The sequence below is a fragment of the Camelus bactrianus genome, chromosome 1 (assembly GCF_048773025.1).
Source record: "Camelus bactrianus isolate YW-2024 breed Bactrian camel chromosome 1, ASM4877302v1, whole genome shotgun sequence".
Lineage (NCBI taxonomy): Eukaryota > Metazoa > Chordata > Mammalia > Artiodactyla > Camelidae > Camelus > Camelus bactrianus.
Window position 1 is genome coordinate 118,824,093 of NC_133539.1, and position 27,172 is coordinate 118,851,264.

At 40.5% G+C, this 27,172-nt stretch overlaps 1 protein-coding gene across 1 annotated transcript in view; it reads left to right on the forward strand.

Moving 5' to 3' along the window:
* Positions 1-27,172, forward strand: part of TBC1D5 (TBC1 domain family member 5) — a 498,482-nt gene that overhangs the window by 268,982 nt on the left and 202,328 nt on the right. Inside the window, exons 6-10 of the mRNA XM_074371891.1 lie at positions 138-246; positions 1,688-1,777; positions 1,875-1,949; positions 3,053-3,120; positions 21,750-21,852. Coding sequence (XP_074227992.1) covers positions 138-246; positions 1,688-1,777; positions 1,875-1,949; positions 3,053-3,120; positions 21,750-21,852 — 445 coding nt within the window. The remainder of the gene's footprint in view (positions 1-137; positions 247-1,687; positions 1,778-1,874; positions 1,950-3,052; positions 3,121-21,749; positions 21,853-27,172) is intronic.

Here is a 27,172-nt window from a genome sequence, read left to right on the forward strand (position 1 = left end):
CAGGCGTTCAGAAACAGTACACAATTATTTATATACATCTTAAAGTTGCATCTCTTAGACTTATTTAAAAGTAAATTGCTGTAGCACTCCTCTCCAAGCAGAATTGTAACAAAAGGATCCCGGTTTCTCACATCTAGGAAGGAATGGGAGGAACTCTTCGTAAACAACAACTACTTGGCAACAATACGGCAGAAGGGGATTAATGGGCAGCTGAGAAGCAGCAGGTTCCGCAGCATTTGCTGGAAGGTAAGCAGGAAATACTTATTTACAGCTCGTGGCCGCAGCATATCAGCACATCACCTGATGCCCTGGAAGATCAGCCATGCGGGGACCACGGAGTTTTCCAGGAGACCTCACTCCACCCGTGTTTATCTTTCCCGGGATGTTTGCTGCTAAGGTTGAACCGCCTGGGGAACTGGTGACGGTTGATGGAGCCCCTTGAGATTAACAGTCTTCTCGTCTCAGTTGATGGCCCGGGACTCAAAGCAATCCCTTCAGTTTCCCCAGAGGCGTTTGCAGAAATTCTTGGAGCTGAGTAGGAGCTGGAGGGCGAGGGTTTCAGATTCCTATTGTCTCTGGTGCCTCGCTTAGTCATCCTCCCGCTCCTCTTCATCAGTAGCAGCTGGAAAAGATTTCTCAGCTATGTTACTGGAAAGTACGTGAAGGGGGGCAGGCTGAAGAAGTGGAAGGAAATGAGGCGGGTCTCCTTCCCGAGCAGGCCGTCAGCACCACGCGCGGGATGATCTGCAGTATCTTTCCTCGCTTGGACACATGTGCCTTTTTGTTCTCTCAAAATGAATTAGTTTAGATTCAGACTCATTTTTAAAATGACTTCTATTGAAAGTTTTTTAGGGCTTATCTGCATAAATTGAGCATACGGAGCCTGCAAGTAAAGACAGTCAGGAACACATAATGTATTAGACAGTTTTAAATTTAATAATTTAGATTTAATAATTAAAATACATTTTTCTTCTCTGAGATGCAGGCAGTAAAGGCAGGGGACGTGCTGCTGGAGTGGCTGTGTCCCAGGGCGCCTGCCCCGCCCCCGGCTCCTTGTTGTTTAACTTTGTCTCCTTCCTTTGCTAAAAATAAACACAAATCCAGATTTATTTTAATGTTGTATTAAACTAAATTAAATCAAATTTGTCTTTTTAAGAATGCTCGTTATTTTCATAAGCTGATTGCTGGTTGTAAATTACATTTTCTGCGGTAAAAGGAATGACTTCACTTCTCAGGCAGTGTCCTCAGATTGTTCTTTTCTGTCCTTTACCTGCTTCTTTGAAGACAAATCTTCAACCTCGAAATTACAGATTGGACCTTGTGCCTGTTTATACACCTCATCACCCTCATTAATAGAAGAATGTAAAATAGGATTGTACTTGAACCTCAATGAATGTCTCTTGTTCATTTTTAATTAAGTCTGGAGGGAAGGTTGATCCCATTTTTGTGGTATAACTTTTGGGATTTTGTTGTTTGGCCTTTCTTCAGTTTTTGTTTTGTCCAAATGTGTATGTTTCTTAAATACCCCCAAATACAGTGTGTTGCAAATGGGAATGATGATGTGAGTATGCAATGCCATGAATAGGAGTATCATGAGTATTTTCCATTCTCAGGTGATTCTGTTTGGTATAGTTTCACATTTTACTTCTTAAAATTTTTATAAAAAAAAATTTTTTTTTTTGGACAGCTCTTTCTTTGTGTTCTTCCTCAAGATAAAAGTCAGTGGGTAAGCAGAATTCAAGAATTAAGAGCATGGTATAGCAACGTGAAAGAAATCGTAAGTTGTACTTTGATGACTGTAATGTTTTCTTATGTATACTTAAAGTCGTGCAGCCTCTGATCTGTGTGTGTTTTCTTCTTCCTTTCTTCCGCAGCACATCACAAACCCGAGGAAGGTCGTCGGCCAGCAAGACTTGATGATCAATAACCCCCTGTCGCAGGACGAAGGGGTACAGTGTGTCTTCATTCATATCTCAGCCTCTTTTCCCACAAGAGTGCTTCTGAGTCTCGCTATCGGTCACCGTGAACGCAGTGTTATTTCATACCAATTATTATCACTTTTTTACCCCACAAGTTATACCACCCAAAGCCAGGTGGAAATTTCCCCATGCTGTGTAGGTGCAGTGCTGTAGGAAGTTGATGATCTGTTTCTGTGGGACATGAGGCCGGGAGAGGCCCCAGGGCCTGTAAGCACTGAGGGTCAAGTGCAGGGGCACGAGGTGGGGCTAGAACTGCTCATCAGGGTCCCAGTGAGGACAGCCTCACTCCACGACAGGAAGAGAGGGCTCCACTTGGTAGGGCTAGCTCACACGAGGGAAAGTAACTGTCTGATGTGAATCTGTGAACAAGTTTTTAAAGAGCACGACAAAGACCAGGCCCATCTCTGCTCGTGTTCCAGTGAAGGCAGGAACGCTGACTACGCACCGGTACCATGTGCCTTCTTCAGTGCTGCTCGAATTCCTGTTTCCGTGCTAACAGTTTTTTTCTCCAGCTCGTGTATAACATCAGCGTTTCTTTTTCCTGATACTTATAACTATATGATATAGTCTACAGTATTGCTTCATGAAACATTAAGTACTTTTTAAAACTTTATTTACATTCACATTTTTAAAAGTACATGAAAATCTCTTCAGTTATCAAACCAAAGCTTTGTAGAAAACATCACGTTTCTTTTTAGTGCGCTGGCAGTTCGGGTCAGGTTCCAGTTGGGCCCAGCTGGCCTGTGGCCCTCCTCTGCTCCAGGCGGCCCTGTGTGTGGTGGGGCAGCCGCAGGCGCAGAGCAGGGAGAGCACCGTTCATGTTACACAGGCAGTAGAAAGTTTTAAGTATGTGTACGGTAACAGCACTGGAAAATTGATGTTAGAATAAGGATGTGTTTCTGAGATTAAAGTAGATTTTAATAAATACTTTTCCAGCTTCAGGTTTCCAATCTGCAATGTGAAGTCATAAGTCAGAGAAGGATAAATTTAACCATTTAAATTATTAAATTGAGATCATTAAAGTCAAGCAAAGGTGAGATATTATTTTAAATAGGTTGTTTTCCTTATTTCAGAGTCTCTGGAACAAATTCTTCCAGGATAAAGAACTTCGGTCGATGATTGAACAAGATGTTAAAAGAACGTATGTAGAACTATTTACAAGTTACTTTCAGTAATTCCAGTTGGTGTTACGTCTTCGTAGTTTTAGCAAAATACAGCTTTATAGCGGAGCCTTAACTGAATGCAGTGTTCTTGTGTTAATGACATTTATTTTGGCCAAATTTTGATAATAATTACTTTCTATTCCCAAAGTATATATTTTTGCGTTCCCTTTTTCAAAATAAATAATTATATTTATAATATTGATAATATTAAAGTAATATGTAAATACTTAAATATTTAAATCAGTTTTTCAATTTCCAGCAATTATTTGAAGTCATGTGCTTCTGATTAAGGTTATATTATGTAGTTCTAATACTGGTTTTGCTAGAAAAAATCATCCTTTGCTTTACACTTTGGAATCCATTTCTAACCAAATTACTTTCTAAATGACAGCTATTATTTTCACCCCCTTATTTCTCTTCCTCTTGAAGCCATTTAGGCTTGTAAACAACTCAGACTACTAAGTATTTTCCATATGAAGATTAGGTTCTTGTTTAGCACATAGTTAATGTCTGTAACCTTTATGTGTCGGGCCTCTTCTTTCTGGGTCACGTAGGGAGAAGTACATGGAAGTTGTGTAGGAAGACCCTTGAGTAAGTTCTAGCAACATACACTGTAACCCCGGGCAAGTTAATTTCAAGGAACGTCTTTCCCCCTTAGATGTCCTTTTCTGTAAAACGAGGATGACAGTAACCACCTCACAGGACTGTTACAGATTAATGAGTGTATGTTGTGACAGTAGTACATTAGATGTGTTTATCCTTTATACTGCAGACTCCGTAACTGCAGTACATTTAAACTGAGCACTGAGATCCAGGATGAGCCGTGCAGAGTCCTGTCTCTCCAGTGCCTTCTTACAGGTCCTTCTGCCTGTCTGCCCCACTCCTGGTTCAGCTCCTCTGATCTGGTACCACGTTGGGGCCCCAGCTCTCTGGCATTCACCTCTTTCCAGGTCCCAAACAGAATAAGCAGGTGACATGGACCGTTAAAAGGTTATATTACATATTTAACAAATGAAATTTTTTATTTTAAAATGGGACTAATTCAGTGGAATCCTGGGTTCACAGAACTGCAAAACCGTAGACAACTGGCAGTGGGAGTGGGTTGGTGGGGGACGTGGGAGGAGTGGAGTCATTTCAATGAGCTTGAGTTATTCTGCTAACCCAGGACTAACCAGCTGTTGGGAAGCTGCCCTCCGGTGCCAGAGCTCAGGGACTGCCTGAGCTCTAGTAGATGGTTTCAGAGAGCAGAATGCCATTGTGTTGGCTCACAGAAGGCCTCAATACAGATTTGTTGACTAAAACAAAAGAACGAATTTCCTCACCAGTCATTTAAGTAACTGGGTGATGAGTGGCAGTAAAATGGGCCTCATAAAAGCAAAATGCACAGTGCATACTGCTAACCAAGCAGTAAAGGAATCGCTTGTACAGAATGCTAGGCGGTCACCTTAGGAAACTTGACAGCTTCAGTTGGAAGTGGCTAACAGAAGGGTCTTCACCACCATTGCTCTGCTGTCAGGTGGAAGTGGAGGTACCTGCCACTGGGGTAGAGTCACACATGAGGGCCACGTGGACCAGACTGGCCAAAAGAAACAGCAAACAAGGGAGGAGATGGCAGAAGTCAAATAGACCAGACAGACCAGACAGGAAGCGGTGCTGGGAGCCTCTTCACCGTTTTGGTTACTTAGCACAAACGTTTCTGCTCTGCTGCGTGAGAAAGTGCTATTTCTCGAAAGCTGTTTTCTTCTGTTTGGTTTTATATCCCCTATGTAGTTTTCCTATAAAAAGTACATGTGTGTATAACACACATGCATTTGTTTCCTTATAATTTGTCTCCACTGGTGCATTTTAACTAAGTTGGCAAATCGGAGATCCAGGGAAGGCTGCTGGGAGGCCCTCTGGTCCGACGTGGGGAGGTTGCATCTCTCCTTCCCCAGAAGGCTGTCCGTGGCTCTCTCCACACCTAGTCAGTCTCCCTGCCATCTCTGCATCAACTTGGTGGCAGGTCACTTAGCCCGTCAGGTAAGGCTGTCAGTCTTATTTTAAAGCCACCAAATTGCCTAATAATAAAAGCTGAATAGCTTGAGTAATTTTACGACTTTAGACAATACACTCTCTTTGTGAAGCATCGCATGATCTAAATCCGTACTTTGCAGTCCAGTCTGGACAGCAGCTCACAGTGAATGTTGTACAGGGTCCCTCGCTCACTGGCATCTGTGAGAGATCTGGTTATTTTACTGAATGTCTGCTGCGTTTCAGGCCTCTCCTTTGCATTGGAGAACTGAGTGATGGGTAGGACAGACAAGGCCCTGCTCTCCCAGGGTGTACATTTAGTGGCCGAGCAGTGGGAGAGGGAGATAGGAAGCACGTGGAGATAAAGAGGGTGCTGACTGCCGTGAAGGAGTAGAGCAGGGTAATAGGACAGCTAGAGGGTGGCTGCCGGAGGAGCGGTGGCCAGAAACGGCATCTCTCAGAAGGTGACAATTGAGCTGAGATGTGAAAAATTATAAAAGCCCACGTGAAGAGGTAGGGGAAGAACGTTCCAGGCCGAGGGGACAGCTGGTGCCATGTCCACAGTGAAAACGAGCTCAGTATTTAGAGGAACAAGAGGAAAGCAGGTGATTTCAGTGGAGAAACCTGAAGAAGCGTGTGCTGGACAGGCAGCCCGGCGGACCATCGTGAGGAGGGTGGATTTGTTCCCGCTGCAGTGGGGAGCCACTGGGGGATACTGAGTGTGACACCTAAGAAGAAATGTGCTGGGGTGAAGGCGGAAGTGAGGATGGCAGCTGGAAGAGCACCTTGGCGTCTGTCTCTGTGCTCCAGGTTCAGGAGTGTTAGTGACTGGGACAGGACGGATGGGAGCAGATGAGTTGAGGACATAAATTTTTTATGAGTTTGAGATTTGCAACTGTTAACCACTATATGTAAAAATAGATAAAAATCAAATTTCCTCTGTATAGTGCAGGGAACTATATTCAATATCTTGTAATAACCGCTAATGAAAAAGACTATGAAAAGGATCATATGTATGTATATGCGTGACTGGGTCTGTACACCAGAAATTGACACATCGTAACTGACTGTACTTCAGTTTTTTAAAAATAGGGGATCGTTATTTGTAGCTTTCTCACATTCATCAGTTCTCTTCCATTTTTACTGCTGTTTCAAGTCCTCTTTACCTCTTACCTAGAGTTGCTTACTTGTTTAATTGTTTTCTTTGGATCTGTTCACTCTCTTCCAGTCCAATCCGTGTGTTATCACCCTGTTTCCGCAAAGCACATTTCTCATCGTGCTTCTTGCCTGATCGCAGACCTCCTGTGACTGGTTTTGCAGAGGCTGTCCTTGCCCAGACTCCCTAACACACAGAGCTCCCTGTTAGGGCTCCCCACTTACCTTGCTGTTACTGATTTCAGGTTTCATTTCTTGTGGTCTGAGAGCAGACATTGTGTGATTTCTGTTCTTTCGGATTTGTTAAGGTGTGTTTTATGGTCCAGAATGGGCTATCTCTCTGTGTTCCCGTGAGCTGGAGCCCATTTAACCTGCTGCTGTTGAGTGAAGTAGTCCATGGCTGTCAGTTACAGCCAGCTGATGGTTGATGGTGTGGAGTGCAGCCATGTCCTTCTGATTATCTGCCTGCCCAGTCTGTCCGTTTCTGCTAGAGGGGTGTTGAATTGCCAGCCATGATAGTGGATTCTTTTGTTTCTCTGCAGTTTCACTGGGTTTTGCCTCACATAGTGTGATGCTCTGTTGTTAGGTGCATGCGTGTTAACATGGTATACTGTTCTCTATCTCTTCACTTTCAATCTACATGTGTCTATATTTAAAGTGGGTTTCTTGTAGGCAACATACAGTTGGGTCTTGTTTGTTGATCCACTCTGACAATGTCTGTCTTTTCACTGGTGCATTTAGGTGATCTGCACTGGTGCTCAAAATGATTATTGACACAGTTGGATTATTATCGGTCTTATTTGTCACTGTTTTCTGTTACCCTTGTTCTTTGTTCTTATCTTTGTCTTCCACTCTTTTTCTGCCTTTTATACTTATAATTAGGCATTTTAGATCATTCCATTTTCTCTCCTTTCTCAGAATATTGGTTATACTTCTTTTATTTTTTTTTAAAGTTACCCTAGATTTTACAATATACATTTTAGCAATTCCACTTTCAAATAACACTATACTGCTTCACAGATAGTGTCAGTACCTTATAATAAGTAACAAAAGTAGTTCTGATTCCTCCCTGGGGTCCCGTGTATCATTTCTGTCATTCGTTTCATTTACACATAAGCATATAAATACACATGTATGTATGTATATTTACACACGCGTAAGCATTGGTTGAATACATTGTTGGTATTATTATTGTAAACAAATCATTATCTGTTGTATAAGTTAAGAGTAAGAAAAATAAAAGGTTTTATTTCATTTTTATTCCTTCTTATGCCTTTCTTTATGTAGATCAGGGTCAAAAATTATTTTCCTTTTCTCTAAAGAACTTTTTAAGTAATTTTTTAGGAGGCAAGCCTACAGACAAACTCTCAATTTTTGCTTGTCTGAGAATGTCTCTATTTTTCCTTCACTTTTGATGGATAATTTTGCAGGGTACAGAATTCTAGGTTGGTGAGTTTTTCCCTCTCAACATTTTAAATGTTTCACTTCACACTCTTCTGTTTGCATGGTTTCTGAGGATAAGTTTGATGTAATTCTTACCTTTGTTCTTATATAGGTAAGTTGTTTTTTTTTTCTCCTTTAAGGACTTCATCTTTGATTTTCTGCAGTTTGGAAATGGTATGCCTAGATGTGGTTCTTTGCACGTTTATCCTGCTTGGTTCTCTGAGCTTAACAGTTCTGTGGTTTGGTGACTGACATTAATTTGGAGAATTTCTCCATCATTATTGTTCCAGATATTTTGCCTGTTCCTTTCTTTCTTCCCCTTCTGATATTCCCAGTATATGCATGTTATTTATACCTTTTGTAGTTGTCCGTAGTTCTTGGATTTTTGGTCTGTTTTTTTCAGGCTTCGTTCTCTTTGTTTTTTAGTTTTCAAGGATCCTATCACTCTGTCCTTTAGCTCAGATTCTTTCCTTAGCTGTCCAGTCTGCTAATAAGCCCATCAAAGGTATTCTTCATTTCTGTTACAGTATTTTTTATCTCTAAAATTTCTTTTTGTTTCTTTCTTAGGATTTCCATCTTTTGCCTACATTGCCCATCTGTTCTTATGTGCTGTCTGCTTTATCCATTAGCGCCTTTAGCATATTAATCATAGTGGTTTTAAATTCCTGATTTCATAATTTCAACATCTTTGCCTTCTTTCGTTCTGATGCTTGCTCTGTCTCTTCAAATTGTTCTTTTTGCCTTTTGGTATGCCTTGTGATTTTTGTTGTTGTTGTTTTGGGTGTTTTGTCTGTTTGTTTTTATGATAGCCAGACAGGATGTACTGGTTAAAAGAAACTGCAGTAAACAGGCCATTGGTGACATGGTGATAAGGAGAGAAGTGTTCTTTAGACATAGGGTCAGTGTTTCAGCGAGCCTGTGCCTCTGGACTGTGCCCTTCACAAGTGTCTCTCACATCTCCCTCCCCCACTTAGATGGGACAGGCCAGCAAGAGTAGGTTGGAGTTGAGATTTCCCTTCGCCCAGGTCATTTGGGTCTGACAGTATCCCAGCAGGTTAGGCTCTGGCTAACTAGCTTTCCCTGCAGGCAGGCCTTGCTACGAAGAAGATGAGGGGATTTTTCTCTGATATTTACTGTGGGGACCTGGTTGAGCTCCTGGAAGTCAGTCTCATAATATTGGGGGCCTCCGTGTGACTGGGCTTCCCTGGAGTGTGTACCTCTCAGTTGTCCAATGAGCTTCCAGCAGTCTGTCCATTCCAGTTCCAGTTCTCTTTCCACTGCACTGGCTCTGCCAGCGGTTTTGCTAGTTAGTCTTCTCTCTGCTGGATTGTCACTCCCTGTACTTGCCTGTCTGCCTCTCCTGTCTTGGGGGCAGCAGTTTGTCTGTGTCCTCCCTTCTCTTATGGGCCCAAGAAGAGGGTTTGATTCTTCAGTCTGCTCTGCTTTTTACTTAAGCTGGAGTAGTGACGTTCCAGCTGTTTATATGCAGAACCAGCAGCCTGAAGTCCTTCCCCAGTTTGCTGTCAGACCTCTCCTCTTCTGGAATGCGGCTTCCCCTGTTGCCGCGTGTCGAATTCCTGATAGCTCCCCCTTCAAGGCTGAGTTTATCACCACTCTGTTGAGGAAGCATGTTCCAGTCTTTACAATTGGAAATATGTGTCTATGCCATGTTCCAGGGGCATTTTCTTAATAACTTTTTGATGGTATTACTTAAGTTTGTTTGGTCTTACATTTATTTAGACCTACCAAGTGTGTTCAGTCTGCCAGTGTAGTCAGTACATTTATATTAATTTCCTTGTCACTGCAGATGGTAAGATAAATATGATGTGGGCCCTGAAGAAGCTCAGAGTTTAATAAAGAAAGCGGGCAAAAAAAGTTACAGTGGAAGATTATGGCTCTGTGATCGAGTACTTCCAGGAGCTCTGGTGTGAGCCCAGGTCTCATCTTTCAGACCTGATGGTCAGCCCGTGGCGGGCAGGGACCCAACCTTGTTTTTGTCTCACTGCAGAGTCCAGGTGATGCTTAATAAATGCTCACCAATGGTGACTCTTATCACTGCTGGTCAGTATTGTTCACTTTCAGTAATAGCAGTCTCTCACACTTTGAATCTTCAGAGACATCAGCACATGAAAAATATTATTGTCAGCCTCCTAGCCTGAGTTTAAACAAGATAATTTCATCTCATAATCTGTTGCCATCATCATCGAATTTATTTGATCTGTATTAAATATTATCTCCTATTTCAACTAATTTTAATATCCTTTTATTCTGCTAACCAGTTTTTGCCTCAAAGGGTTTTGTATTCGTTTCAATTAATTGTTCCTGATCTCAACCTAATGAGGTTGTTACGGTTCTCATTTTTATTACCAGAAAAAAAACACCAAAAATGGATAATCAAAGGTAAATCAGGAAGCATCCAGTTTACAGCATTTCTAATTCAGAGGGTGAATCGTCCCTTCTGCACCGACTTTGCCCTGCTTCAAAGACTGCGACATTTAGTGAAAGTCAGTATTATTTTAAATGATGGGAGATGCGGAGTTCAGAATAAAATATCATTTCTATATTAGATACCAAAGAAGTCTGTTATTTGGTCTATCAAGGTCTATTCTAAAAGTGTATTTATAGCGTCTGTAATATCATTTGCAAATTAACATATTTATAACCTATTGCCAAAGAGCATCATCTTTTCTTCAAATGCGTTCTCCCCTCTCTTGAATCAGATGATTAAAATTCTTTCACTTACTTTTATCATTGTCGCTGTGAGTGTATTTAAAAGTAGACCTGACTGCCTACTGGGTATGCTGGTTGTTGTCTTCAGTTTCTGGTCTTTCATGTTTCTGGTGACTGTAGGATTATCGCGGGCAGCACTCCAGGCAGCTCACTCATCAGTTAATTCCATTCTCCGTGATTTGGTTAGATCTTTAAAGATCCAACTTTTTCATCGGATGCTTCCTTTTTTTATTGTTCCCCTGTGGGCCAAGCTTTAGAGGTAATCTGTTTAAGCAAACTTTGTTCCCCTGATTTTTTTATCTTATCATTTGATATTTTTTGGAGTCATTAATAACTGCCAGAATTTTCTCTTTAAAACTGTAGGTATGTGCTGTCCAGTTTGGTAGCCACCAGGCACATGCGGCTATTTAAATTTAAATTAATTTAGATTAAATAAAATAAAATAAGTCTTCATAAGCTGCATCTCAAGTGCTAATGGCTACTATATAGGAAAGCACAGATGCAGAGCATTTCTAGCATCATAGGAAGTTCTGTTGGACAGTTGGTGCTGTGTAAATAATTTCATTGTTATATTTTTGTATAGTATGTGATAGGAATGTCTGCATTTTATTTTTTATTCATAGTGAACTTTTAGATATGGCCTATGCTAAAAATTTACTTTTATTTCCTTTCTGTCTCCCTAAGAAACCTCCATGAAGTTTTATAGTATATATCTGATTTTTTGGGGTCAAATTTAGTTCTTACGCTACATTGTAGTGGGCAGCTTGAAATCAGAACACTTTGACAATGTTTTCTATAGTAATGATATACAAAAGTGATTTTATAGGTTAACTTGTTGGTTTTTTTCTTTCTTATTTAAAGTTCATCTTCTCCCCTGTTCCCATTTTGGGAGAAACACCACCAGTACCCTGGTCCAACATTGACTGTCACACTCACAGAGTGAAGATATCCTAAATGTTGATATCTTTTTATACAGTTTCCTCCAAGCCCATTTTTTACTTAAATAAAAACCGAATTCCTCAGGGAAAGAAGATCTTACAAGCAGTTTCGGAGCAGAATTGATTTTGGTGTGTGTTAATGCAGACAATCTGCCCAGTGTTAAAATGTTAAAAGGAAAAAACAACACACAAGCTGCCATGTTCGTGTGATCACACCAAAATAGCAGCTTGTATTTATATTTTCAGTCTCCTCGAGGTGGACTGCAGGCACACACGAGCGAGTGGCTGTGCTTGGTGCTGTGTTGTGATTTTATTTCACGCAGGCAGAGTACACGCTTGTGCGCGCGCGGCCAGCCCTCGCATATGCACGTCTTCACAGCCGAGAAGGCGACAAGGACAACACAAGCCGCTCTCTAGGAGCTGTCGGCAACCTGGGTGTGTGTCTCTTAAATATTAAAGAGAGGAGACACAGATCCTTAGGAACACAGGGACCAGTGCTGTCAGACGGCCTGTAGTCCTTCCTCATTTGATAACATTTAGAGTAGAAACAAAATATTTGGTTATTACGGTTGTGTATATATATTTATTTAGAAATACGTATTTTCCAGTACTGCTCATGTTTTTAACATGTGTTTTTCTCATTTCTGTTCCATTGAAGCTGCAGATCCTTACCACACATTTGTTCCAATTTATGGGATATTTTTAAACTTGAAAACAATTTCGGAGTATGTGAGTGAAAATATAGGTGTGCTTGCCTCAGCCGTGGTGCCTGGATTAGTGTCCGGGCGCCCCAGACTTCGGAGCTGGGGCAGCGGGGCCCTCATATCACCCTGAGCTGCTGACCTGAGGCATCTGCTCTCGTGAGAGCCTCCTTGTTATAAATTTGGGAGTTTGAGATTTGCAAATGTTAGCCACTGTATATAAAAATAGATTTTAAAAATAATGACAGATTTCTTCTGTAGAGAACAGGGAACTGTGTTCAATATCTTGTAATAACCTTTAATGAAAAAAAATATGAAAATGGATGTACATATGTATATGCATGACTGGGACGTTGTGCTGTACACCAGACAACATTGTAACTGACTGTAATTCAGTTTTTCAAAATAAATAAATAAATAAAGCCACTTTTTTTTTAGCACTGTTTATAGTTGTGCATTCACACATTGATTGAGAGCAGGTCACACAGTCAAGTCTGCCGGGTGGTAAAGTAATCCCTCATCCTGGACTATTCCTAGCAGGCAGGGCCTGTGCAGTCGTGTAACAGTATTTCCAGAACCTGCACACAGATTTGGGACTGAAGCTACTTTAGTACTTGAAGGGTAAATGCTCTCAATCACTTTAAATTTTTTCTTAATTGTTGAAAAACCACAAAATAAAGCCTCTATTTTCAGTGTGACAAAGTCTCAAACTTAAAGTGCATGTTTCTATCTACCTATATTTTATTTCTAAATTTTTCACATTTATAGTACCAGTAGAATGTTTTTTGGGTTTTTTTGTTTTTGTTTTTTTTATGAGACAGAGGGGCAGTGGCGTAGAGGACTTGCTATGTAACTCAGAGCATCAGAGAGCTAGAAAGAAGCTTTGATGAAAACCTCTAGATGGTGACAGATGCCACCTCCTGAGAGGCCAGCGCCACCCGCCTGTTCCCCCTCTGCACCGCCTGGTGTTTCCTGTCACGCTGCCCCTTCTGCGGGTCGTCTCACCCATGGTGAGTTCACACACTCACCTTCCCTGATAGACTCGCGGGGATTTTTCTGCTCTCCTCTTGGGCTGGATCCCACCCCTTGCCATGACAACAGATTCCCACCTTCTGTTCTTTGCCTTTTTAAAATCAGTGTCCACCTCCATCGTGGAGCCTCTCACAGCTCTGTGTTGCTCTTACCTTCACTGACTGCCAACAACAAAGGTAGCTGAACTGTGGTCTGCCCTTTCTTACACTTGGCCTACTCACCTCCAGTCTCTGAGTTCAGGATTTCATTTTCATTTTTCATTGGTTGATTGGTTTGCAGGTTTGTATATTTATTAATTCATTCAACAAATACTACTTGAGAAATTACTTTGTACCAACTACAATTCTAGAGGTTGAGGGTCCTGATAAAGCCTGGAGTGCCTCTTCTGTTCTTTTGTAGGTCCTGCAGTTGCTCCAGTTACTTTCCTTTTTAAAAATCTGTAAAATGTCTCTTTTCTCACTTAGATTTTCTTAAGTATTTAACTTTTATGTTTTATATTCTCATGTTCCCTGGTACCTGGCACCCATAGTAGGCATTTGTGTCATTGGTAGTCACCTACTGAAATCCTTTTATTTTGCAAATGGATAAAATTGAAGCTCAGAAAGAATGACTTAAGAAAATATAACTAGTGGATGGCCGGAGTGGAAATGAGACCTGGGACTCCAGGTCTTTCCACTGGCCTATTATAATTTGTGTTAGTCTTACTTGCCTGAATGTAACACGTTTTCCATTCAAGAAGCATTTATCGAGCACCTTCTGTATGCAGAGCACTCTGTGAAGCAATCAGGAGCTGGAAACATGAGTGCATCACCTCAAGTCCTGTTCAGAAGGCAGTGGAGATGAAGTACATATCAGTACTATTTCTGCTCCCCCCGCTGGGCTCATATGCTCTAGTGTGTAGCCCCTCAGCCTTGGGAGTTTGGGGGCAGTTGATTCTTGTTGTGAGAGCTGTCGTATGCAGTGGGGGGTGTTGAGCAGCGGCCCTGACCTGGCTGCTGCGGGCTCTGTGAGGCATGCCTTGTAAACCTTTCCAGGGCGTCGGGCACCTTATCTGACAGGAGAGTTCTCTGAGGCCAGCTTTAGCGCTTTATGAGGTCTTAACAAAGAGTTTCACACTTGCACCCTTGGTTTCATCTTTAGACCTTGTTTCTCTGACCGACTCTTCTACTTGGTCTTTGCCGGAAAGCGGTGTCTTAATGCTTCGTTTGTTGTCTGGAGAGGAGGAGGGAAAGATGTCTTTTCAAGCCCAGTGAGTCCCAGCATCTTCGTGCTGAGTGGTTCTTCCTTCCGCTTTGCGCCTTTCTTTCTACGATGAGTAACGAGTGAGACCAGGCAGCGCCCTCAGCACAGCCAGGCCGACTCTTTGGCTGCATCACCCAGTTTATCAGGTACCTTTCCTCCTTTCCAAACAACTAGAGGCTGCCGCGTTGCCGCTATAGAACAGGGAACCTCTTCTTTCCATTTTCCTTACGATGCCTTCCACACTTTGATTTCCACCCTCACTGGCAGCCTCGTGGGCTGTCTTGCTAAGCGTCTCTTCCGTACCCGTTAGTCTGTCACTGAGGCTCTAAGCAAGGCCCTCCCAGTTCTGTCCAGTCCCACAGGCACCTCTACCACATGCTTTATTGTTTTTTAGCAACAACCCAGTTTCAGGTATCAACATCTGTGTTTGTTATCTATTACTACATAACAGATCAACCAGAAGTCATGACCGGGAACAGTTACCATGTATTTCATAGTTGCCGCATATCGTCGTGTGGAGGCCTGGCTAGGGCTGGGGTGTCCATGCTGGCCCCTCTCCTTATGAGTCTCTCCTTGGGACTGCCTGAATGTCTTCTCTCCAGAAGATTCTTCCCCCAAAGCAGACAGTCCAAGAGAGAAAGGAGATGTGTTAAAGAATTTGCAGATTTATTTTCAAAAGCCCCGCAATCCATATGCAGCTCCCCAGGTTTCCCAGACGACCTGCTCCGTTCTGTCCAGGCGGAAGGGGAGATGAAGGTGGGGCCTGATAGGGGTGCCGGACAGTGTGTGAATTTCACGGTCACACATCACTTCCATTCTCAGCCCATGGGCTGGAGCCCACATGGCCACAGCTAACTGAAAAGGAAGCTGGAAGGTTAAACCTGCCGTGTGCCTGGAGAAAAGAGTAAGCAGATTGGGCTGAGTAGGGAGAAGGGTGAAAAACATGCCCCGAAGTAGGGAGGCAGGAATCAAGAGTGTCTGGTGAGCTGTCACCCCGTGTCCAATTCTTCCTCTCTGGTCTTTGCTTGATTTATTCAGTTGTTTCAAAAATAAAGCAACAAACCAGAGTAAAGTGTTATAGTTAGTTTGGTGTTTAATAGTATTCTAGCGACTTTCCATCAGCGTGTTTTAAGTTTTGGATGAATGCTTGTTTTGGAATTCTGTTTGTGAAGGATGGACATGCATCAGTTGTTGGCCCTACAAGTCCTCCTGTGCTTCTCCGTCCTGCTGCGCGAGTATAAACCTTCACCAAGGGCTTCACGTTTTCCCTTGGGGCATCTTATTGAATGCTTGCATCTTCAGTAATTCATCTGGGCCCAGTGCTTTGTCTGTTTTAATACTTGTAATTACCTAATTATGTACTATAATGCCGTGACAGAGCCCTTTGTCATTTCACTCTTTTCTTAACCCTTTTCTTGCTGAGGAAATTTCTTTTTATCTCTCTGTTGTCTGAGGAGCTCTTCATTTTAGACAGCCCGGATATTTGCCTAGCGTCCCTTTACTGTCTGTCTGTATTGTGACAGACCACGGGTCTGTTGGATGCCTTTCTAGCTAACTCCCCTCAGGTACCTGGCTTCCCAGTTCCTGGGGCTCCAGAGCTGGTGTTTAGGTGCCCTCCGTCCTCAATTCCTGATTCATTCCATACACTGCAGTCACAGGAGGAGATATCCAAAAGGCAAAGAGTGGAGTCTGGTTGACATAGACTACGTTTGTGACAGAATTAGTGCCACTTGTCGTTCATAGATCTTCGATGTCCACAAATATCCATGGACAAATGTAATAGAAGTCAACAATAGTTTTCAAAATTATAGTGATGTGTACTTCAGGATAACTAAAAATCAATGAGAATAAATTTTTCCTTATGTATTTTAGATAATAATGAAAGAAAAAAATGATAGTCATAATCTCACCATTTGACAACCTCTAATGAATTAGTACATCTAGGCAGTGATCATCGATCATCATAAAAAGAGAGATAAGCTAAAAATATATGCCTCCTGATGGAAGCACACAGCACCAACTGTACCAGTCATCTACTGCTGCACTGTAAACTACCCCAAAGCTTAAAGCAGCAACAGAACTAATTTTGTTGGTTAATCTACAACTTGCGTGGAACTGAGCGGGACAGTTCATCTCTGTTCCACGTGGTGTTGGCCAGGCCAGCTGGAAGGTTGAGGACTGGAATCAACTGAAGGCGCGTTCACTCTCTGGTCTGGCTGTTGAAGCTGGCTCTCAGCAGAGACCTTCTGCAGCTGTGGCCAGAACACCTTCCCACGGCTCCCCTCCCTTGTAGCTGCTTGACGCCCTGGCAGCAGGGCGTCTGGGTTCCATGGGTGCCTCCAGATGGACAGGCAGACGGAAGCCCTGTCACAGCATCACTGGCTGTGTTCTCCTTGTGAGAAGCTCGTCACTGAGGGCAGCGCATATTCCGAGGGAGAGAAGTTTGGCTCCCCCACCTGTAAGGGAGGAGTGCGGAAGGATTTGTGAGCGTGTACTAAAGCCATCATACCGCCTGTGAAGGAATTTGTTGAAAGTTGAACCTGAATCTGATGAAGCCTCTACGTGTACCTACCAGTTCACAGAGGAAATACAACAGGAAGACAAATGTGACAAATAACAAGATGGAGGAACAATAAGTAAAATTCAGAATGTGGGAAGTTCCTACAGGGTGAAGAACCAAATACACTGTGAGACAGTGAGAGGGATGGAGAGGGAGGGAGGGAGGGAGGAGAGTGAAAGAGCCTTAAGAGACACATATCAACAAACTGCAATGCATGGGTGCTTCTTGGATCTTGATTTAAGCAAACTGAAAAAATATAGGGAAATTTGAACATTAGATATTCAATTAATTATTTTTATCAGTTGTAGTGTTAAAGTGATACTATGGTTATGTTTTTAAAGAGTCTTTATCTTCTAGAAATACACACTGCAGTATTACAGATGTAATGATGTCTCAGATTGCTTCAAAATGTCACATCAAGGGAGGAGTGCACACAGGACAAGGGTTGATCGCTAGCGAGGCTGGGTGATGGGTATCCTGGGGTCCAGTCCACTGCTGTCTCTTCTTTATGGGTGGTTACGATGAAAACTATATTGCCTACGAATTTGGGGTTATTTCACAATACGGAACAAAACCCACACCTCAGACTTTTATGTCTCTGGATATCAGTGTGCAGTATGTAAAATTTGTCTAAATATAAAGTACCTCCGTACATCTTGAGAGAGAAACTGCTGTATTTTAAATATTGATCAATTAAGTTAAAACTGAATTAGCACTTTTTTTTCCCTTTAATAAAAAGCCGGTATTAGTCTAAATCTCACTGTGGAATACTTTAGTATTACTTTTCTCTTTGCTTTTTATCTCTGTCTGAGTTTCGTCCTCACCGGTTTCCAAATTCCCACTTTTATTTTTGGCCAAATGCAGAAATTACTCCTCTTGGACTTTCATTTTCTAATAATAACGGAATTTGTCTTCAGTTCCTATCTGTTCTGATTTTTTTCTCCTTTTGCTTTTCTGTCAGATATTTTGGCTTGAACGAGTCATAAACATCTCTAGTTTCAGTTCTAAAATTTTTCTCTATCTCGTATTTAATGAATTTACTACCATTTCTCTTTTTTGCATGAAACTGTAGTGTCACTATTGAGTTTTCAAAATCTTAACAATTACTGAATCCACCCTGAGTCTGTGTTCTCTGATGTTTGTTATTGTTTCAAAAGCAGATTTGCCTTTGCAGTGATATTTGGGTTAGGCTGATGTTCAGATTACCTGCCCTGACTCGACACCAGATGTCAAGGAAGCTATTTTGAACCTAAAAACATATCATCAAAAACTGATTATCACTGTTCCCAGAAAAGCTAGTCACTACTTTTCTCCCTTTTATTTCTGATTCCTGTAGATGGAATGCCTTCTCCTTTGAAGGCTGATAGTATGACAGTCAAGTATTTGTTGTAGGAAATATGTTTTTATTTAGGTTTGTTCATCAACCTGATGACTGAGGTTTTTCTGTGTAAATCTAAATTCATGGAATTTTACCTAAATACATATCTCTGACTCATTTATGCTCAAATAGCAAAGCAGTTGGAAAGTCCTGCCACCTTGCTAACTACCCGGACACACCACAACAGGTATTCATCTCTCTGCCCCAGTCTTCCTCACCTGTTACCTTCTGAGCTATAGACTCTGCTAAAAATGTCTCTGAATGTCAGTTCTTTTTCCAGTTATTTTTCTGAACATAGCATTAAGTTTTGTTTCTTTTTCAGAACTTTTCTGAAACCTTTCTACTTTACTTGTTTAATGCTGTGGATTCTACATCAGAATTTAGGGAACAAGTCATACTTTTCTAGAAAAGAGGATATCACGAAAAGTTCATTAAATTGGCACGTTAGCATTGTGGAGTAGAATTGTAGATGGTGTGCTGTCTTGTAGATACGCTGTGTCTGCCTAATACACGTTTTCAGTTGATTGGGTATTTGCTAAAAGTGGGTAATTTAGATTATCTACCTGCAATTTAATTCTTGTAGATCTCTGGTTTTTAATCTTGCAAGTGGTTAGTATTTAGTGCGCATTTAAATGCAACTATGAACTGGTATGTAATATAATTTACATTTTTAGTATTTAGGTATTAAACTCTTACTGTCTAGTTCCCGGATATTTGTTACAAAGTGAATGTTGTAGTTTTTAGTACTTTCTCTCATAATCCACACATGGAATTGGATTGCATGGAATTCGGTAGTGCCATTGTGCATGGAAAATTTCCAAACCATAGTTAAGGAAGGGGACACACAAAGTCATTGAGCCATGTAATCAGTCCACATTGCATGTCAGAAAGCCCACTTCAAGACGGGGCTAGATTTAAATCATCAAATGAGGAAGAAAGGGAAACAGTTTCACCTCCGAAGGATTATTCTATTTTTACTTTAGTGACTAAGTTTTCCCAAAATTTCTTTTCAGCAATTAGTAGCTACTTACCTGTCTCTCATCCTGATTACTCTAACTTGGGATATTTGAGTTTCTAAAGCCTTTAACAAATTTCTTTTGTCCCAAATAAATTATTTAATACATTTTTATGTTTCTTTCCTCCTTCAGTGCATTCATTTGACATCTTTCTGGAACTTCCTTGGCTTCTATGATACACTTATTATTACTTTGAACCTACTTTGAATAATTTTCTTTTTCTTTAACAGCTAAGGTCACTGGTGCCTAGTCAGACTCCTCGGCCTGAGTTTGGGCTGTCCGGAGGGTCACCACATTGAGATTTGTGCGTAGATTTGAGATAACCTTGCTCAGATCCATGGGTCGTTCATTACTGCCCCACTGCAGTAAGAGAGACTTCCTTGCTGCTAGCGAAAAGACCAGATATTTATGTCTGGGGACAAATTGTACAACCAGGGGATTTTAAACAGAAGTCAGATGAACAGATTGAGATAAAGTAGGCTCCAATTTATTATAAAAATTAGGAGCAGAAAAGAGTTGCTTCACAAACCACTAGCATAGTTCACCCAAGAGCCCGGCCTGGACTGGAGAGAAAGTTGTAACTGTCACTGGGGGGAAGAGGATCAGAGTGAAGCATGAGACAGCGGAGGTCCCCAGAAATTGGAGGCAGAAAGCTGTTGTAATATGAAGCAGAGCACCCCTGGCCGCTCTTTGAAAGACTCTTGCACAGTCATTTCTGTCTCGGTGATGCCCCGGGCATCCTGTTTAGGTACTCTTCCTCTTCGGTCCCTCACTTACTGTCTTATTTTCTAGTTCCAAAGCCACTCAGTTCGCATCTTTATCTCCTAGAGTACCTACCAGTGCTCAGAGACTAGCAGTGACCTTTCTTCCTGAAAGTCCCGCTCTTGGTGCTTTCACATCGTCTCATCTTGATCACAGGATCAGGATGATTATCCCTACTTAATAGACTGCCTCCAGGTCTCACAGCTCGCGATTCTGCAACAGGAATTTGAACCCAGGCTTTTCTCCTTGGGTTTGTGATGCTTCTGTTTCACTTCAGTATAATGTCCTCTTATCTCCTTCCTGTTCTCTCTCCTCTTTCAGCCCTATTCCCACCTGGAGTTACTGAAATATTATTTTCTTTGTTATTTCCCTATTCAGAAATGCAGAGTCACTCTCTTGTTTTTCCCCAGTTGTAAATACTGCACTCAGAGCTCTTTCCAGACCTCCCGCCATTTCTTCTGTCCTGATGTCCTGCTCCCAACGGGGAGTGCTTCGTGGAAGTACTTTTCTTTGGCACTACTAGTCACCCTACTCGGCTCTACATTTGGAGTATCTGTGCCTTTGTCTCTTTCCTTGAAATGTTCCATGTTCCTCTTCTCCTAAAAATTCTTGTTCAAACCTTTTGTGATTGGACCCATTTGACAGCTTACTTCTAGGTGACATTCCTCTTCCCTTATAGGATCACCTCTCGATATTCATGAGGGATTGGTTTCACGGATAACAAAATCCGTGGGTGTTCAGGTCCCTAATATAAAATGGAGTAGTGTCCTCATAGAATCTGCACACCCTCCTGTGCACTTCAGGTCCTCTCTAGATTTCTTATGCTGCCTAATGCAATGTAAATAATCGCTGGCTGCTGGCAAATTCAAGTTTTGCTTTTTGGAACTTTCTGGATTTTTTTTCCCCAAACATCTTTGATCCATGGTTGGTTGAATCTACAGACACGGAACCCATGGATCCACAGAGCAGGCTATATATTTATTGTTTATTGCATTGCTGTGTATTTGCTCTTTGGGTCCTTGCAATTGTACATTCTTGCATTATAAACAAATGTCTAAGCTCCTTTCAGGTGGATATTCGGCCCTTTTTTTTATTTCACATTACCTCAAAGCACCTGGTAATATTTTGGATACAGAGATCATTTAAGCAACATTGACTAACTTACTCCATTTGAAGTCTGTGTTTTAATCAGATAAAACTAGTGGTGTGGTCATACATAATAATTTAAATCCTGATATTTGCATCCAAAAAAAAGGGATGATTTCTTCAAAATGTTGATACTTATAAAAATCACATTTTACATAGTCCTCAAAACCAGTGAGGTGAAACAAAGCAATCCCCCACCCCAAATGCACAGGCTCAAAGACTGTTGCTTTCACCACGCAATGGCTTTAGGCAGATGAAGACCCTTGAAATCGTCAGATGGTGAAGGGTGTCATTTCCCTTGTGGTATGGTGGCTTCCCTTTCCTCACCCTTTTGTCTTTAACACATCAGTCCCACCCATGGCATACGTTGCATGGCAAACGCAGACTTGAACTAAAACCTGGAGCAGCCCTCGGCACCTCTCAGAGATGAGAGTCTGAGGGTAATTCTTGGAATTGTGCTAGTCAATTTCAATCCTGTGTTTTCTGTTTTTCAGGTTTCCTGAAATGCAGTTTTTCCAACAAGAAAATGTGAGAAAAATTCTTACAGATGTTCTTTTCTGTTATGCTAGAGAAAACGAGCAGTTGCTTTATAAACAGGTAATGAAAATATCGTACAGGTGGCATCCATTGACTCAAAATTTTCCATACAGCTTGACAAATGATAGAGCAATAATGTAGCCTTTATTGTATCCAGAGCTGCATCATAATAGTCACGCAATCAGAGAGCGGCTCGTCAGCTGCCTGGCGAGAAAAGTGAGCTCCTCGCAGCACGTCTGCCTCCTCCTTATTGGGAGACATTCCACCAAATTGTCTCCTACAAGGCATTCAATCTTTTCTTTCAACTTTTGGGAGTTTGTTTATAAACAGCATCTTTGAAGGCAATCTAGTAATAAAACTTTTCAGAGTTGCAGATATAAATATTGTTTCTAAGCACTGCATTTATAAATATGTGACATGCCATGTAGAAAATAATCAGGTGTCCTTTTGCTCTTTAAAATTCACCAGTAACGTAGCTTCAGAAAGTTCCTTTCAACTTTTTGAAATTTATATGATATTCTTTGTGATCCTGATGTTTGATTCATCTCATTACTAACGTATATTATTGGATTGTGTTTGCTCTTTTTGAAATGTAAATTGTTCAGTACATAAAGAAATGTCTAGGTTTCTATTTAAGCTTATAGGGCTCCAATAAAAATACACAAATTGCATATTTCTATGGGTTTCTCAAAATGCATATTAAGTGGAAATTCAGACACTTATTAATTCTCTAACAATCCAAAGTTGTGATGTCCAGCTGATAACCACCAAAATTCAGTGTATTATAACAAAAAAACTTGCATGGTGAGAGCAGTATACTTAATTTGAGATAAACTTGATTCACTTAAAGATAATAAACCAAGTCATATTACAGTTGTCCTTAATAACATATTTGTTACTATATACATTGGATACCCAAGGGAACTAACTTTGTCTTAGATTTGATATTAGTAATATATCTTTATATTAATCACATGGTGATAACTAGCTTTTAGAGTGGAAAAAAAAATACCCTATTTATAATGGCAACCAAAACTATCAAGTGTCTAGAAATGAATTTAACAGTATTGGAACAAAAGTTATATGAAGACAGCTGTAAATGTTATTGAAGGATAAAAGGAAACACTGAATAAATAGAAAATTGATGGTGTGTTTTTAGGTGGGAAGATATTAAGTAAAACTATTACTTCTTCCCAAATTACTATATAAATGCATTACCATTCCAGTGATAATCTAAGTGAGACATGTGGTTTTTAAAAACCAGACACAGTTGTTTTTCATTTAATGCCAAAAAGGTTTACAGTAATTTTACTGAAGATAATATAGCTTAGTGGTTAAGAACACTGGGTCTAGACTCAGAGGCCTATGTTTGAATCTCAACTCTACCACTTATTAGCTGCACAATCTTAGGCAATCTTGCTTAGCTTTTCTTATCCTCAGTTTCGTTGATGAGAGCAATGATAGAATTGACTTTGTAGAGTCAGAAGCATAGAGTGCTGACTGAGAGCTCACGTTAGTGCCAGGGGCAGTTATCATTAGTTATCATCATAGTCAGTGTTAGATATGCTGGAGTCGCCACAGAATTTAAGGGAAGGGGAGAGTGGCCCAGGGACATATGAAAGCTCTGATAACTGTTCTGTTGATCAAACCAATGAAACAGGGATGTGGGAATTGAGAAATAGATCAGTGAGACAAACGAAGAACAGGTCCAGTTACAAGTGAGATGTTAATGTGACAAGCCAGGGCATTTTCAATCAATGGGAAAAGGATATGGGCTTGCCATATTTGGCTTTGCATCTGGAAAAAAAGATTAACTTAGACCTTTATTGGAGAATAAATTCCAGATAGAGTAAAGATATAATTGTAAAAACTAAAATTACATAAAAATACAATAAAACCATTTAGGAGAATTTTTTATAATCTCAGGGTAGAAAAGGCCTTCCCAAGCAAGTTAGGCTATTCAGATTGGATGCAAAGTTTAGAAGTCAAAAACAAACCAAAGAGGAGACTGGGAGAAAATAAATTTCAATCAGTGTAGAATTTAGGGGGAAGCAAAGAGCAGAAAATTCCATTCAGGATGCCTGAAAGTCTAAGAGCATTATTAACATGCTTTACAGGAAGTCTGGGGGCAGAATGCTTCTGAAGCTTTAGTTCTGTGGCTCGGACTCCTCACCTGTGATCTGTGTTTATTTCTGTTTTTCTGCACTTCTCCTCATGGTGGTGGCTTTTGTCATTAAAAGCCTCTTCATTGTTCCTCTCCTCTTTCTGATTTCATAGTAAAAGATTTGATGATAGCAAATCAAGTCGGAATAAAATTATCCCAGCTTTACATCTGTTTCCTCTTTTTCTCTAGAGAAAGGAAGGTCTAGATTAAGGAAGTCTTAAGATAATGGAAACAAGTTCCATGGACAAGGAACAAAAGCATAGTAACTGCACACGCCATCATTTGTGGTGTATGCCTCCCTTTTATGAGAAAGACTAAACAGCAGTCTGGAAGATCACGTTCTTGATAATTCAGATTAAGTCTATCAGTTACTGAATAGGAAAGTATTATTAACTCACTCCTGGTTATCACCTACTAAGGCTTAAATTACACCCTGTGCACATTAAAAATGCTATAGATTCTTTACATAGAAATGATCCCTTGCTGTAAAAGGACTGTGAATATTTCGCCAGATCAAATTTAAGAGAAAACCTTGAGTTTCATCACAAGCTGTTAAAGCTATTATTTTGTGCTAGGTGACACCCCGTTTAACATCGACCATATTGTTAATAGTTATGGGATTTTATTGAATTAATGAGACTGTTATCATGGAGTAGAATGTCTTGCTGAGTTAATTGAAACTGCAGAGATTATATAAATGGTATTAATGAACTTTGACTGCCTGATGTCTCCGCTTTAATAAAGACTGCTTGGTGGGCTAAATGAGCACAGGCAGATAAAAGAACAGGTTCAATTTTGTGAGCCTACAGGCTGTTGACAAAGGAAACTTTGTTACCTTTATTTTCAACTGGCATGAGTTTGGGGCACAGTGACTACCGCAGATCCAGCGGGGGAAAGGCTGTCAGCAAGCCAGGGTGCCCGCCGGCAGTGTGGGTGCAAGCAAAGCATGCATTTGGGGGACCAGGAAGTACCCTGACAATACATTATTTTTTATGACACTTTGTCAGATTTACAGCATATCGAATTTATGACCGTTCTTTCTAGATACGTCTCTTTTCCCTTAAAGATGTCTATATGCTTGCCACCTCTAAATATTAATCAGGTTTCACTAGTCAAGAATTGAGAGTAAAACCAACAGTCTCTTCCAAGTCTATTTGAGGAAACTATCCCTAGTGTAGTTGGGAGTCAACACTGAATTTGTAAGAGGATGTCTTAATGGTATTCAGGGGGCTCTGAATTTCCATTATACAAAAAGCACCCTTATTTATTGATGGGAAATGTTGAAATATAATTCAGTATTCTTTTCCATTTTGCATATTGTAGTTCAACTGTTGCCATTGTGTTGATAAATGAAATATCAGCCTTCATTTATTCCAAAATGAATGAGTGGTGACTGTATTGACTGGTAGCTGTTTCATTCCTTCAGTCCCTAGGTAGTGAGCACCTTATACGTGCTGAGCCCATAGTAGGAGCTGGGTGTGTGTGTGTGCGTGTGTGCACACTTATGTGTGTGCACATGCACACATGTATCAGTTGTCCCAGTTGATAAGTGTATAGCACTTCTATGCTTGTTTTGTTATTGTGTGTCTTGCCACGTAGACTGCGGGCGCCATCATGGTTAGGAGTTTGCCCACTTCATTTTTGTGCTCCCAGCACATCATAGATGGTTTGTATGTAGTTTTTGGAATAAATGAAGGTGAATGGTGCATGAGCAAATGGAGAATCCAGAAAGAGTAGTGTCACAGAAGCTAGAGGGACAAGAACGTTTAAAGAAGGTAAGAAGAGGCAGTTAGCAAGAGCTCCTTCTTATTAAACCAGCCGTAGTCAGTGAGAAAACACAGGGAGGGGAAAAAACTGATGGGAAAAGTTCATTCGGAAGATCACTGCCACCAACACCAACGAAAACCTAGTAATAAAACTAATAAAAACTATGCAGGTCTACACATTTTTGGACTGGAATATCTGGTGGTGTTAAAAAATCCTTCTTACAGTTAAATCTAATGCAATGGCAATAAAAATTGTAGTATTTTGTTTAGTGTTTTATGTAACTAAATGTTACCGAAGTTAACTTGGATGAAAAAAATGTTAGCATAGTCAGAATGATTTTGAGAAAAAGAACAGAAAATATGAAGAAATGAAATATTTTATAATTCAAGTCATTACAGTGCTAAAGTTCTTGTTAAGAGTATATAGACCGATGGAATACCAGTAAAAACTCAGGGAAAAAAAGAGCTAAATATTCAGTTTATGATAAAGATGACGTTTCAGAACTCTTGGGAGAAAATGGATTATTCAGTAAATGATGATTATTCAACAGATTAGTTTAATTCCTTGAGAGAGAAAAAAATACATGTTTGTTTATTTTTCAGGGCAAAGTTAAATAATTCATTGTAAAAAAGGAAACTATATATTTAACCTAATATTAATATGAGGAAGTCTTTTTAGGCATGAAAGCAAAACAAGAAACCATGAAGAATGAATGAAAGATATGACTATTTTAAAGTATACAGCTTCACAATAAGATATATCCTCAAAATTAAAAGACAAATGATAAACATGGGAAAGTATTTGTAAGAAAAGTGACTAAAGGTTAATATTCTAAATTGGTAAAGAATAATTATAAATCATCAGGAAAAAGGAAGATACTTCATCAGGAGAAAATGGACAATTCATTACATAAAAATGGCCAATAAAATGTGTTCAATATCACTAGCATTTAAGTTAAAACCACCATTTGATGGTGAAACTTGACAGGATTTAAAAAAAAAAAAAAGACAAATATAGGTAGGGATGTGTGAGATGGTGATTTTTATGCCCTAAAGTGAGGGAATTCTTCCTGAAGGGCAGGTTAATTGTATATACCAAATTGTATGTATATCTTAACAAATGTCTTAACTACCCAGGAATCCTACTCCTGGGGACTTTATCCTAAGGAAATCATCAGAAATGAAGCAAAAGATTACCAGAAGGAGTCTATCACAGTTTTAAATTTCTTTCTTTTCTTTGTTTAGGCCCTTCCTTCCTCCCTCCTTCCTTCCACCCTCCCTTTCACCTCCCTTTTTTTTTGTTTTTTTCTGCTTTTTGTTTTTGCTTTTCTGCAGTTCTCTATAATAACTGTTACCATGATGACTAAAATGATGGCACTTGGTCTTTGGAATAACTTGAGCTTATTCCTGGAGAGTGAGTGCCTCATGATGATTTTAAAGCACACCAGCA